General features: G+C 43.7%; 1 protein-coding gene across 1 annotated transcript in view; it reads right to left on the bottom strand.

The window, feature by feature from the left end:
- Positions 1–15,499, bottom strand: part of GALNT3 (polypeptide N-acetylgalactosaminyltransferase 3) — a 144,465-nt gene that overhangs the window by 48,720 nt on the left and 80,246 nt on the right. The window contains exons 6-7 of the mRNA XM_030210083.1: positions 12,353–12,492; positions 6,798–7,029 (exon numbers count right to left, since the gene is read on the bottom strand). Of these exons, the coding sequence (XP_030065943.1) occupies positions 6,798–7,029; positions 12,353–12,492 (372 nt within the window). The remainder of the gene's footprint in view (positions 1–6,797; positions 7,030–12,352; positions 12,493–15,499) is intronic.

Raw genomic sequence — 15,499 nt, 5'->3', positions numbered from 1 at the left:
ACACTTACCTATACTTACCTGGAAAGACCTGGAATCCTAGAAAAGAGAAAGAGAAATGTTAAAATAGTTTAATTTTCATGAAAGTACATTTCTTAAATTTGCACATCATACTTACTTTTAAAGTAAACCCTGTAAGGGAAAGAAAATTTAATTGTTAAATGAAGTTCTATTAGCTTTATTAACTTAAAGGTTCAGTAATATAGTTCATGTGCAATACTTACCTAAAGATTCTTTGTAAGAATACAAAATTCTGTGAAAGAGAAACAAACCTTAGTATTGTAAGTCTGGATCCAGAAGGAAATTTTAATTATTTATTGCATATTTTAAAAATATTTAAATGGTTTTAATATTTTAATTAGTTATAACAAATTTTCAGTGCAATAAATTCACTAATGCTTTATTGAATAGATTATTCATTCTTACCTGTCTGTGTTATCTGAGAACATGTAACATCTATTGATTCTCTTCGCAGCTTTTCATCTTCACACCACACTTTACAATAATTTTATCTGGTGACATCCTTTATGGATGAGGTATTTTCTTATGTCTAACCTGTCTTCTGTGGGCTGAATACAGTTTAGGCTATCTCGGCTAAATTCACGACTACAAATAAAAGGTTAAATAAGTAAACTGTGTGAAGCTCATAGCAGCAGGTGGAATTATGTTTAGTAGAAGGCATAATGATAAGATCATTGCTATTCAAATAGCTAAGAGCAAAACCAGAGGGATTCCTTTGGTGATAAGTTGGTAACCAATAAGGATAACATCTTGTAGAATATATCACTGGGATAGCAAAATAGGAATCAAACCCGTTAGTAGAATGAACTGTCTAGATAAAATGAGAATAGAAATTAAACAATATAGCAGGACTCTTAGCATTCTTTAAGGAATACTTTGAAACAAGCACTCATCATCACTGCGAAAGCAAATATGTGATAAGCATTATGAAAACAAAATAAAAAAAGAGGCAATTGTAATTTCATTATTCAGCTAGAATAATAACAGGCTTAGGGTGAGGATATATAGAAATAGCAATGGTGCGAGGCCTCCAAATGCTGACAAAGTACCACATGAAGGGTCGCACTAAGGGACGTGCCCCTTAGGCATGACGCCTGAGGCGTGACACTCAGAGGTGGGCTGGTTACTACGGCCACCTCCTGCTGACATCAGCAACAACTCCCACTATGGAAGCAGGAATGACAGGAAACAGCTGCGAGTTCAGTCAGCAAAACTGCATCAATTTTAAAGCCCTAGAGAGTGTGCAGGAAAGAAGCAAATCCAAATTGCTCAGTTCAAAGTTCACATCACAGGGAGGATTCTGACGCCTCAGTGGTGTATCCCACAGTATCTAATATTGCCATTTAATATGCATCAAGAGGCAAATAATGTGCATTGTGGCTGTAATACACCTTTATTACCCTCCTATGTTTCTGGAACCCTCATTATTAAAAAAAGAATTCTAGACATGAAATGCAGAAGATTAGCTTCATCGGTTGATTATTAAGTGGCAAAGTTTCTTTAATAAGCTAGACAGCATAACATTCAGTCCTGTTTTAAAGTTAACATCTTCAACACAATATATCTAGTGGGATGCATCTTCCCAAAATGTGAGGCTGCAAGTCTCCTCAATTGTTAAACAGAACTGGTTTTGTCCGTCTTTGATGATCTGGGTCCAGGGAAAGATTAAAAATTTGGTGGGTTCTAAGTAAACAAGTATGCTGTCCCACCATAATATAAGATGAATTTAAACCTCCTTATCTCCCCACCAGTAGCATAGCCAGACATACTACTTTGGATGGACCCAAGCCCAGAGTGTGTGGGCATACAATTCCACCCTCCACCCTCAGTGTTCTCTGCCCCCACAACCCCCAACAAATAATACCTTAACTGGCAGGGATCCCCAAGCCCCACCAGCTGACAAGATCCTCTGGCAGTCAAAACAGGTCACGCTCCTACTTGCTACAGCCAGTGACACTGTCCACAAGTTGTCATCGGGCTAGCCTCTCCCCTCCTGCACATGTGACATGGAGAGTGCAGCTGGCTGCAGCAAATAGGAGAGTGACATGTTCCTTTAGCTGCTAGTTTTAGCTGGCAGGGCTTGGGGATCACCACCAGTCCTAACAAGGGTGCCAGAATTTGGAGTGGGCCCGAGAACAAATTGGGTGAGACCAGGCCTATCCATTGCTGTGCCACTGCTCCTCACCCCCTGGCATGATTACTTCACTCTTCCTAATTCTCTTCAGAAAGGAGTCAATGAGCAGTGCACTTATAGCTGTCCCTTCCTCTCCAGTTGGAAATTGGTCAAGTGTCTTGGAAAACTATGGGGACCTTCAAGGTTCTGACAGCAGAGAAGACAGCATCAACAGGTAAGAAGTCCTGCTCAGTAACTCTTGCCAGCTGGAAGACAATGCACAGGGATGTATGGAAGATGAACAGCAAGACTTTTGCACATTACAGCCGCTCTCTTTTGCCCTGCTCTTTTCTCTGCAGGGCAATAACTAGCTTACCAGAGCAAAATTCTTACAGCACATCAGTTGAAAACTGCTGAACTAAAACATCTGACAGGAGCCTCCCTAAATAGATAGTTGCCTAGAGCCCAGCCATGCCTGAATCCACCTGGTAATACTACAATATGCTCCTAGTACACTGTTAGACATGAGGTTATTCAAAACCCAAAACATGAAGGGATTAGCTAACATGGTTAATGCTGCAACAGCAGAAGATAATCAACATACAGAAAGCTACCAAGGGCAGAAGTGTGTGGTTAATGAGCATTCTGTGTACATGTTACTAGCTGTATGAAGCAGAAAGGAGTTCACTGTGACAGTTAACATACTGTGCACCCATATGTACTGTAAATGTTAAAACGAACGGTTAAATAAGGCAAATTTAGGTATTCCTCCACAATGAACAGAAGTAAACAGAGGATTTTAACATATGCACAATGAAAGAAATCCACCTAGGTTTAGGGCAGCACAGAAGGGTTGAGAGAATTTAACACCAGCCATACACAGAGATAACAGTAGCTTCACTGTTGAAAAAAATAAAAGTGCCAGCACACATCTGTACATGTTGTTCTGCACATAAATATTAGCCTTACAAAAATTGTGTGTGTGACCAATTTTTTAAGACTAATATTTATGCCCAGAACAACATTGCACTTCATATACAGACCTTTGTCAGCACTTTCATTTTTTATGGACATGCAAACAATTAAGCTGCCCTTACCACCAAGGACCTGTGTGACAAATCTCTCTGGCAGGCTTTCCATGATTAGCACGCAACTTCCATGTGCTTTGAAATTGCAAATCATTAGCTTACTACATCACCATGAAATATTTTCTTGCTAATCTCACAGTAGAAGCCACATGCTCAGCTATAAGGATGTCGCTCTACCATGTGGCTTTCTGCATTGGCCCTCAATGCTGTATCAAAGACAGCACTTTGGCCAATATGTATTAAGCATTTTAAAGACAAAATGAAAGGTGAAATGTATTCATACCTATTAAATTTTCTTTGCTTTAGTAGGGCTGTACTTCCTAAACTAGCAAATGTTATCTCCTCCTGCTAGCAGATGGAAGTAGAGAAACTGATCTTTTCCAGCAACATTACTGGTATAAGGAGGGCTGGTGCTGACTGAAAAGATTCCAGTATGCCTCTGTTAAAGCAGCAGACGGTCCCATAAAGCACACCCATTCCCCATCAACCACTGTAGCTATGGAAAAACAAAATGGGCAGCTTCATTTTCTTTGTTTTGCTGGGGTTTTTAAATTATTTTTTTTAATTGGACCACCACTGGAGAAAAAGATCTCCAAGAATCCCAACAACTGCAGTCTTCCAAGGGAGAGTGTTGAGGATGGAACAGCCTGACTACAGGAAAGGAAATTAGCAGGTATGACTAAATTTCACCTTCCTTAGAGTGTGGGCTGCACCATCTTGAACAAGTGGGATGTACCCAAGCAGACTCACTGGGCAGAGAAAGACAAGGCGTCCTGAATGATAGTTTTCCCAAAGCCTGACTGGGTTCTGACTAGCACATCCAGTCTATAACGCTTCACAAAGGAATGGAGTGACAAACCACATTGTCATCCAGCAGATATCCTCCAGAGAAACCATTGGAGCCTCTGCCCTTAAGGTTACCTGAGCATGAGTTCAGTGAGCTTTCAATTTGGGAGGTGCTCTCTAGTTCCTGCAAATATAGGTGGCCTCAATGGCTTGCCTTGATCTGACACACAGTGGAAGTTTTGGATGCTGCCTGGCCCTTCCTAGGGCCACGGAAGAGAAGAAAAGATCATCTCTGACGAAACCCTTTATCTCCTGGAAATGCCTAAGCACAACTCTGCCGCCAGGAGTTTTCACAAGTGGAACATCCACCGAGGCCAAACCCCCATCCACAAAGGAGGGTAGACATATCTCATGGTATACATAGAAACCTGCACCTTTCAAGGAGAAGGGAATGCTGACTGATCAGCTCTCACAGGCCTTTCAAATCTAGAAATAAGCCAAAGTGAGAGATGTGGAAATCACTGTGAATGAAAAATCTTTCCTTGCTAATCACCACTTCTCAAGTACCAAACCATACAAAAGAAGGGATCCAGATCCTCTATTTCTATTGGACCCAGCTTGAACAAGTAACCTCTGGGAAGAGGATGTGGATCGTCCACCAACAGATGAACCAGATCCACATAGTATGGGCCTCCAAGGCCAATTTAGGGCCACTGGAAGTACAATGTTTTCTTGCTATTTGCAATGGTATGGTTTATAAAAACTGTAAATTTGCAAAATACTGGAAACAATGTCCATATGGGGAAAATAAGGGTTACATTCCAGCTATACTTATATTTGCGACTCAAAACTGTCAAATGCATTTGATAGCTTGCCCACAATGGAGTTTGTAGAGTTGTGTGGGGGGATTCAAGAGGGTGTCCACTGGAGTTCAGAGGACCCAGACCCACCTCAAAGCAAAAATTGACCTGTCAAGTGACCCCCCCTCCCCTCTCTGTTCCATACCTTAAAACACTGAAGCCAGGAGGGCAGGAGCCACATCTCCTCCCTCCTACTTCTGGGCCCACCTTCACAAAATGGCAGTGCCCAGAACCTGCCTGGCGCATTGTGGGATGCACTGGGAGGGGTTAAGCACCATATAAGGAAAACAAATCCTTATATGGTGCTTAGCTCCGCCCTGTGCATCCCAGGATGCATTGGGCAGGGGCTCGGCACCACCATTTTGCGAAGGGAAAGAAAATTAGCTGGTAAGACCTAATTTCTTCCTTTTCATTAGCAAAGGATCAGTCTAGACTAATGGGATGTAGAAAAGCAGTCCTCAAGTTGGGAGGGGAACAGACTCCCCAGCCAAGAGAACTGAAGCCCCAAAGCAAGCTTCTGCTCTAGCTGCAACATCCAGAGGTTAATGTTTTGAGAATGAATGACAAGACAACTATGCTGCAGACCTACAAATCTCATCTACGGGCATCGCCTGTGACTCTACAAAGGATGTGGAAAGGGATCTAGTAGAATGAACCTGTCCCAACACTATTCACCGGCTTCCACACCAGGAACTGGGCTTAACCAAGTCAGCTGCCATAATAAATTAGAACTTAGTTTCCAGTACCCATCACCATACTGAAACGGTCTGCTGTTGTGTTTGATTCAAAGGCACTAGTGGATGCAGTAACTTCCCCCCAAGAGGAACTGACCATGTTACCGGATTTTTTTTTTTTTGCTTTATTTTTTTAAGAGAAGGCAGGAGGAAAAAAAAATAACAGGAAGGGGGAAGAGGAGAGGAACCTGGCACCACCAGGTTTACACCCTAGGGAGAGAGCTTTACAGCTTCTTAGCCCCTCAACCCAACAGAAACTCTCAAGGCTGCCAGGAAACCATCACAAGAACAGTCAGATGCACACCAAGCTGCTCTCTGCCTGCTGGAGATAGAGAGTTGCATGAGGACAGAAATTCCACCCATCCCCACCGGAATTTAACCTGCCCCCGCCCACTGGAATCTTCTCCATCCCCATCCATCCCTGTACTAAAATAACCTAAATTGTAGTAAAGTAACCCAACTTAACAGTAGCTCATGTTGATAACGTCCCCTCTCAGTGCTTATGGGGATTTCAATGCCTTCAACCATATCCATTAATTGTTTTTTAGTGCTATTATAATTGCCATACCAAAATCATGTCCCAAACATTGACATAATCAGCAGGAGATTTCTTCCAAACAGTGTCCAAATCTATATAACAAAGTATTTCTCATGATCTTATATATACAGTTATAGGGATTATAACATTATAATTGCCATGGCATAAGAAATGGATACGTAGGCTGGCCTGGAACTACATTTTCGCAGGACTTGCGTCCATCCTTGCTGGATCCCCATGGACCTGGAAGAGATCTCTGCGGCATTCCTCTAACCCTGTTCTCGTACTGCTCTCGAAGAGAGATACTAAGAATGGATGCACATAGCACTAAAAGGCACAGCACAGCTCAGTTGAGCTCTCCATCTCCAACTGCTGGCAGATGGGAATAACCCATTAGTCTGGACTGATCCTTTGGTGATGAAAAGGAATTACAGTTCAAGAATTATTTAAAAAAATAGAAATTAAATGGTCAGAATCAAGAAAATACAAAAATCAATAAATGAAAGCACTGAACAAGCATACTATCATTATTACTATTCGCTTCTATACAGCAAATGCAGCAGTTTGTAATGACACGAAACAATACATTTTCAAACTTTTACCTAGAAAATAAGTACAAGGCACATAGAAACACTGCATATCTACCAGTTAATTGCTTACTTAATAGGATAGGTTTCATCTTTTCGCCTTTTATTCTCATGTTCTGGAAGAGATTCCCATCCAAATGACAATCCCCAGTCAAAATTCCCTCTGTTATGATTATGTCCATAAGGAGATGGTTTATTGAATTCAAAGGTGTTAAGGTCAATGGATGAAATATCAGGGCTTACAACAGTGTTGTTCTCTGCAATCCTTGCCAGCAAAGGCTCTAACCAACCATAAAAGCATTCACCTAGTAAAAGGAAAGAAATGTATTCAAGAAACCTCCAGTATTCCTACCATATACCTCTATCCCATCCCAAATTTAACAATATTAGAATTAGGTAGGCCAGCCTCAGTGTCCTACAACATTTCTACATGGGGCCATTCAGGAGGTTCAGATTAGAATCCAGCACCAACATTCAGGACTGTACCAAGCTATAGCTGTACCCTGTGTGGCTTGCCCACTAGTGCCTCCTATCCAACTTACTTTGCCGGCACCAATGAGAGAAGATAGTGAGCTGTAATCAGTGTTTGTACCCCTCCATATCTGCACTGCTCGCACAGCTCTGGATACAGTGCTGCCTACAGTTTAAGCCAAAAGGGAACATTACCTGATCATTTTCCTTTTGTCGCAGCAGATGAATCTAGGAACAGTGGGATATGTCCGTCTACCAGCAGGTGGAGATAGAGATCACCGACTTTCACACAGTGATATAGCACGACCCTTGGACCCAAGCTCTCAACCTTGACTGAAAAACCACAACAACTTGGTGTTATTTCGGGTTGCAATGAGGTCCATGGATGTCATGACCTACCAATCAGTGATAGCCTGGAGCACTGTTGGGGACAATGACCATTCCTTAAAATTCCAATGCACTTCTGCTTAGAAAGTCCACCTGGACATAGTAACATAGTAGATGACGGCAGAAAAAGACCTGCATGGGTCCATCCAGTCTGCCCAACAAAGATAACTCATATGTGTATACCTTACCTTGATTTGTACCTGCCTTTTCAGGGCACAGACATGTACAAGTCTGCCCAGCAGGATTTCCCGCCTCCCAACCACCAGTCCGCCTCCCATCACTGGCTCTGGCACAGACCGTATAAGTCCTGCCCTCCACTATCCTCGCCTCCCAAACCACAACCTCTCTTCCCCACCTGCTCCGCCACCCAATTTGGCTAAGCTTCTGAGGATCCATTCCTACTGCACAGGATTCCTTTATGCCATATCCAGCATGTTTGAATTCCGTTACCGTTTTCATCTTCACCACCTCCCGCAGGAGGGCATTCCAAGCATCCACCACCCTCTCCGTGAAAAAAATACTTCCTGACATCTTTTTTGAGTCTGCCCCCCTTCAATCTCATTTCATATCCTCTCGTTCTACCGCCTTCCCATCTCCGGAAAAGATTTGTTTGCGGATTAATACCTTTCAAGTATTTGAACGTCTGTATCATATCACCCCTGTTCCTCCTTTCCTCCAGGTATACATATGTTCAGGTCAGCAAGTCTCTGCTCATACGTTTTGGAACGTCAATCCATGCCATTCTCGTAGCTTTTCTTTGCACCGCTTCCATTTTTTAACATCCTTCGCAAGGTACGGCCTCCAAAACTGAACACAATACTCCAGGTGGGGTCTCACCAATGACTTGTACAGGGGCATCAACACTTCCTTTCTTCTGCTGATCACACCTCTCTCTATACAGCCTAGCAACCTTCTCGCAACGGCCACCGCCTTGTCACACTGTTTCGTCGCCTTCAGATCCTCGTTGAGGTGGCCTGCGATGTGGGCCACATACAATAGAAGCAAGTGCTGTTCTGCCCACACACACAGCAGACTCGCTTCCACTGCTAGGGTCGTGCTGCATGTGCCCCCTTCTTGATCCATATTAGCAACCACCACCGTATTTGTCAGAGAGAACCCGTACCGGCTGGTCCCAGGTTAGAAACAGAAACGCTTCCAACATCCTGGCCACTACCCAGAGCTCTAAGCAATTGATGGACCACTGCACCTCCACTGCTGACCAACCGTCCCTTCACACTAGAGTGTCGGCAATGTGCTCCCTAAAAAGACAGGCTGGCATCCGCCTTCCATAAATTGCTCTCTTGGATCCGCCATGTCGTACTGAGCTGGGCGCACGAGGTCCACCGGAGCTTCACCTGATAATCCTCTGAAACCGGTGACTGACTCACCAGGAAGTGTTGCAACGAGTGCATATGTACCCTCGCCCACAGAACCACATCCATGGTCACCGTCATGGACCCAAGTACCTGCATGTAGTCCCACGTCCTGGGGCATGGCAACCTGAGCAGTGCCCCAAACTTGCCCCTGAAGCTTTACAACCCATGAGTGCAGCCGGAATGCCTTGCCCTGAGTTGCACTCCAACATCTGAGAAGGGATCAGATGGCTCTTGGTCATATTGATAACCCAACCAAGTGACTGCAGCACCTCCACCACCTTGGAGGTGGCCTCCCGTCTTTCGCACTCTGAAGATGCTCGGAAAAGCCAGACGTCCATGTACAGGTGGACCTAAATGCCTTCTCTTCAGAGAAACGCTGTTACTACCACCATGACCTTGAAAAATGTTCTGGGAGCTGTCCCCAAGCCAAAGGGAAGGGCCTGGAACTGGAACTGGTGGCCCAACACAGCAAGCCGCAGGTAATGCTGATGTGAAGGCCAAACGGGAATGTTCAAGTATGCTTCTTTGAGATGGGTGCCGCCGCCAGCACAGAGCAAAGAGTCTCCATCCAAAAATGATGTATCTTGAAAAAATGGTTCACGTGCTTTAGGTCCAACACTGGCCAGTGGGAACCTCCTTTTTTTGTTTTGGACACCACCGAATAGAGGGAATAGCACCCCTGACCCCATTCCCCCTGTGGAACAGGATCCATGGCGCAGAGTTCCCACGAGGTTGCCAGCATGGCGAGAACCATCAAGCCCTTGGCAGGCACTCTGCAAGGGGAGTCCACAAAAAAAAAAAATATCTCTGATAATATCGAGAACCCATTGGTCCGACGTAACGTGGGCCCACTGCTCAAAGAGGAGGGTCAGCCAACCCCCCCTACACATGAAGTTAATAAGAGGCCCGGTGCCCCATCTTGTGCAGTCCGTGCCAGAGGAGCAGCCCGGGATGCGGTCTCTGAACCCCACTTGTCACCACAAAAGGAGGACCACTGCTGAAACCTGAACCCCTAAAAACCTCGAGGGAGCTGAAGCCAGAGTCTCTTGACCCGACCAATATCTCCTGGTTTCCTTAAGCTGGCTTCCTCCGGTCCTCTGGCAATCACTGCATCCTGGAATCACCCAAATCCTTGACCAGATTTTCCAGGTCTTCTCTAAACAACAAACGGTCCTGGAAGGGGAGCTTGGTAAGTCGCTGCACAGAAGCAGCATCAGCTGCCATTACTGCCAACACCATCTGCTTAGCAGATGAATGCATGAGATCATACAGCACATCTGCCAAAAAGGCCAAGTCTGATTCCAGGGATGGGAAATCCATCCCAGACTACTCTGCCACAGAAACCAAATCCGCTGCCTGCTGTGCCCAGGAGACTTACCACACAGAAGCTGCAGATGGCGGCCTGAAGCAAAACAGCCAAAACCTTGAAGGCCTGATTCAGGGACACCTCCAGTTTCTGATCCTGCACATCCTCTAGAGAAATGCCATACTACACTGGCAGTGTCATCTTCTTGGTGACTGCTGCTACCAAAAGGGTGTCCACCTGCGGGAGCTGCAACTTCTCCAAGTAGGTCTGGGGCACCTGATACAGGCGTGCCATGGCCTTCCCCACCCTAAGCCCCACATCCAGTGTGACAGTGTGCCATGATGAGTTCCTTGATAGCCGGGCACCTGCAATATTAAGGGCCTTAAGGGCGTGGACAAAAATAGGGCAACACTTCCTTATGAAAAATCCTAATGGCCGAGGGGTCACCATGCTCCACAAACAGCAGTTCACTCTCCTGCAAGTCATTCCCCCGCAGAGACTGGCCCCTCAGAGCCAATTCCAAACCATGGGGAAGGGGAGGGGACCATTAACCCCACCTCTGATACATGAGAACCCAGCCACCACCTTTTACCCTAGGGTCCAGTGGCAAAGGCTCAGCAGGGACCCTGAGGCAATCCTGCTTAAGAATCTCCGCTTGCTGCTGAACCTGCTTCATCCGTAATGCCTGATGAAGCAAAAGGACAAAACCTGAGGGAAAACGGAGTCCCAACTACAACAGCCCCCCAAACTCTCCGCATCGGAGACCACCAAGGGTGCGGGAACAGTAAGAATCCACAGCTCCCCCAGAGGTCAAATGCCCTGAAGCATTGACATAATGGTCGCGGAGGGCGCTACATTACCCTACAGAGAAAGAGAGCAAGCGCGGGGAAAGTCCCGTTCTGGCAGGCACCATGTTTTCAGTCATCCCCACCACGGTGGAATCCATGCAACCATCCCTGAAGCCACCAGGAGCTATCCGCCCCACAAGCAGCACTGCCTGGGCTCTGCCGCTAGATCCGCAAGGTGAAAAAAAAAAAAAGCAAAGAAACACACTCACCCCAGTAACCATGTGCTCCACTCACATAAACAGCACGAGTCCTCCTGTGTGCTCTCTGTCAGCTCCTGCCCCTCCAAGGACGCCACCAACTGCTGGGTTGAAAAATGTGTCTTTTTTTTTTTTTTTTTAAGGGGCAGGCAGTTCCTCATAGCCCTGCCAGTCAAAAGATCATACACAGGGACCAAAACACTCAGGCCACCTCCTGACAGAATCCCCAACAAGAAAAAACAAAGGGGTTTCCTTTTTTTGTGTATGTGTTAGAGGAATAAGGTCGCACAGAGGAGTGGGCACACAAAAACAGTGGCAGGCAGACACCCAGGAGGATCAGGTACACTCCCCAAAGCTGGCGCCACACAGCCAAAGCACCCCCACACTCAACTACTCAAGAGACCCAGGTCAGGAGCACGCTGAAAAAAAAAAAAACAGTGCCAGGGGGACTCCCAGATGGACCAGGTATACCCTCAAAGCTGGCACCACACAGCCAGAGCACCCCCACGCTCAACTGCCCAGGAGATCCAGGTCAGGAGCACCCAACAGAGAAAGCCAGGAGCTAGTGAGAGCCATCTATCCCCTGGTGGAGATATTTCTGACTCACTGAAGAGCTAGCGGTGTTATATGACTGTATGAAAGTCAGCGATTTCTATCTCCAACTGCTGGTGGACAGACATAACCCACTTGGTTCCTGGACTCATCTGCTGCTGAAAATAAGGAACAGGGTGTTATAGCAGAGGAGGAGAAGGAGAAGGTTGAGCACTGGAAAGACTAAACACATTCTATTCTTCTTTCCAGCACCCTTCTCAAACTCACCAGCTCCCATTAAGAGAGTGAAATGTTAGAAGTAAAAAGGTCTATATAGAACATCATGCTCAACATGACAACTCTGAAGATGGCTAACTCATTAAAAAAAAAAAAATCAAATTGTGACCACTATGTGACATGTTATTTTTGAAATAACTAGACTTTAAAAAGAAGCATATTTCACACTGATAGTTTATGAAAGGAGAATTCAAGAAATGTGAAAATATACTTACAATGTGCATCCAAAAATGTCAAGGTATCTCCCGTTGCTACTGAAGCACCTAATAATCGTGCAGTAATAAGGCCTTTCCTTTCCTTCTGTCGGATGACTTTCATGATTTCAAACTGTTTCACATAGTCATCTAGTTTTGCTCTTTAAATGATCTAAATAAGCAGCAGTAGTTTCATATTTTACAGCAAGTATGATATAAGCCTTTTTTAAAACAATGCACATAATATTGAGAGGGAAGGAGGCAACTATTTCTGCTTGGTGCTAACCAAAATGTAGTCTAATTACTACTATATTATCACAAGCTTTAATTTGCAGCTATCAAGTGTGTTCCACAATTGTTATTCCCTTCACTATTATACACTGCCAGTGCAATAATAATCCTTCAATAGGAGGTTACAGACTGCAGCTCCTTTCAGGACCAGAAAACACAAACCAACTCTCATCCTTACGTGTTGCTGTGGTGCAATGCCTGGGACTCTGCGGCATCCTCAAACCCCACCAGCTAAAAGATCTAATGCCAGGTCTTGGAATCAAGCCCAGATCTCTTGTATGGTAATGCTCTATCATTAGCCAACAGAATTAGCCTAAAATTTAAAGCTTGCATGTTACTCTTGTCCCAAGAAGCACCATCCATAGATTACATTATTAGTAAAGAATTTCTTAATTGTCAGAACTCAGGAGTCTCTAGCTGACAAATTGCTACCCATTCAAAAATGTTAACATTTTCAAACAGAACATATAAAAATGTAATTTTCTATCTGTACTTATATTCATTCTTTCAATCACAGAAAGTATAGCGTAGGGGTGTACAGCCCAAAAAGTTTCATAGTTTTCTTGCATTGTTTGTGGGAATATTCAATTTGTTCTCCCCCTTCCAATAATGGGAGCAATATCATTGCTAGTGTGAGCGTGCTCTCCTTCAGAAGAGGGTGCACTATTGCTAGCACATGTAAACCTGAAACTTTTTTTTTTTTTTTTGGGGGGGGGGGGGGGGGGGGTTGACATATTCTGTATTATTCAAATAGATGCACATCCCTAGTACAAAGCAGAGCACAAGACAAGATTACATTTAGGTTACCATAAGTAGATAACTGTATCCAGAGGGTGAACAATTTAAATTCTGTACTTAAATTAAGTGACTTGTCCAAGGTCACAAGGCGCATCAGTGGGATTTGAATCCTGGCTTCCACAGATCTCAACTCGTTTCTGAAATCATCTGGCTACTCCTAATGATACACTTATCTACAGCGGTTCCTACTACACAGTTTAGGATCAATTTTAAGGACAGTAAAGAAAATAGCTATGAATTTACAGCTTTCTATGTTTTATTCTCTTATTGCATCAATCTAAAGTAATCTAATCTTGTTATTGGAAAATTCAAGCACTTCGGCAAGGAACCAAACCAAAGATTAGCTTTTTTGGGGGCTTGATAAATATAGAATGATTTATAGCATCTGAAAAGATATCCTGCTTTCAATTTTACAGTAAGTCTAGGCTGGTAATCTTAGTACTTTATATTAAAAGTAGAGAGAAGCTATAACTGACTTCCTTTCATGCATCAGATTTCTAAGAATGGAGACACCTACATGAAACTATAACAGACTTGGCAAAAATGCCCCTCACTTAAAGTGGAAGTTTAGCAAAGTCACACCAAAGGTTACAGTAGAAGCTTGGTGATTAAGCAGGAAGCAAGCCGGTGCTCAAAACCTGCTTCTCCTATCTACACACTGTTTTATTCAGAGGTTGAAGTGATTTGCTCAGTCTAAGCTGTACCTGAGGCAATTTGGACAGGGAAATATAAACTTGCTGTGAGCTTGGATTTGTTATAAGAAGTAATAATAAATCTAAAAGCCAAGTCTAAAAAGTCAGAATTTCTTAATCCTTTATGCTGACATTAACATATAATGTTTTTATAATCTACTATGCATTATTTAAAAGCAAATTATCTTTTTCTATCTGCATTCATGTATTTGCTCTGTGATGGAACTCTGACCTTTATAATCTCTATTAGACATTTTTATTTTGAAAGCCACTTTCACCAGAAGAGTGATAACATGGTACTTGTCAGCAAAAGGTAGAAACTTTAAAGTATTTCTGAAAAAAATTGTGGGATTTATCATGTGCATTATAGCAACTAACAAACACTCAGTTTAATGTGTAGTGGAGGAGTAGTCTAGTGGTTAGAGTACTAAACTGACAACCATGGAAGCTGTGAATCTCACAGACATTTGTCAAAATTAATTGATTTTGACAGGTGACATGCCCACTTTGCGGATTCTAAGCCAATCAGAAGCGAAGATATGCCCAAGCCACACCCATACCCTGCCCCCTCTGATGAAATCACTGGACATGACAGCTTGACCCTTTGCCCCACCTTATTTGCATAGCCCAACCCCAAACCCTACCCTTTTTGGTGATGCTGCGGGAAGTGACAGCCACACCCCTTTTCCAAGATGGAGGCCACTACTGTATACATCACATCACTTCCTGTTTCCACTAGTCACCACCTTGGATGAGTTCACATGACAGGAAGGACAAAAAAAACCCTGACACCGCCCCCTACAGCTATGGAGGAATGTGCTCAGCTTAAACGTTTCTCTCAGGAAAGAAAGAAAAATAGGCATTTGTTTTCTTTTTATTTCAAAAGGATACCTTTTGCTTAAGAATGACAAACTGATTGATTTCTGAATGATAGCCATTTTAGGCTTAAACAACAAAAGAATTGAGCCCTCCTCCCCTTCACTTTAAAGGGCGCATATTGACTAAAAGCTAAGCTGTTTTAAGATTAACTTACACAAGAAACCGTATGTGTGGGGAGTCTGGCTCATCAGGCTCTCTTTTTTCCAAAGCTGTTGTAAGATAAGTTTCACAAGAAACCAGAGGGTTTTTTTCTGAACAACATTGCAAAAAAGCTCAATAAACTAATCTCTCAAGGCAAAGTGGTGTTGCTTTATGTGACACCCTCCCCTCTCCTGTTTGACACATCTATGTTAGCTCAGTCTGTGTGAACTCAGTCTGGCAAGAGCTGATTTTTCTGCAACCAGTTCAAAAGGAGAAAAAAAAGCTGTGTTGAATCTGAATGCTTTATATTGCTTTAGCAATGTTCACCTGAGAAACATACAAATTAAAAAAAAATGTTATGTAAAGC

The sequence above is a fragment of the Microcaecilia unicolor genome, chromosome 7 (assembly GCF_901765095.1).
Source record: "Microcaecilia unicolor chromosome 7, aMicUni1.1, whole genome shotgun sequence".
Classification (NCBI taxonomy): domain Eukaryota; kingdom Metazoa; phylum Chordata; class Amphibia; order Gymnophiona; family Siphonopidae; genus Microcaecilia; species Microcaecilia unicolor.
Note: the sequence above shows the minus strand (reverse complement) of the source record. Positions and strands in the feature narration are given on the sequence as shown.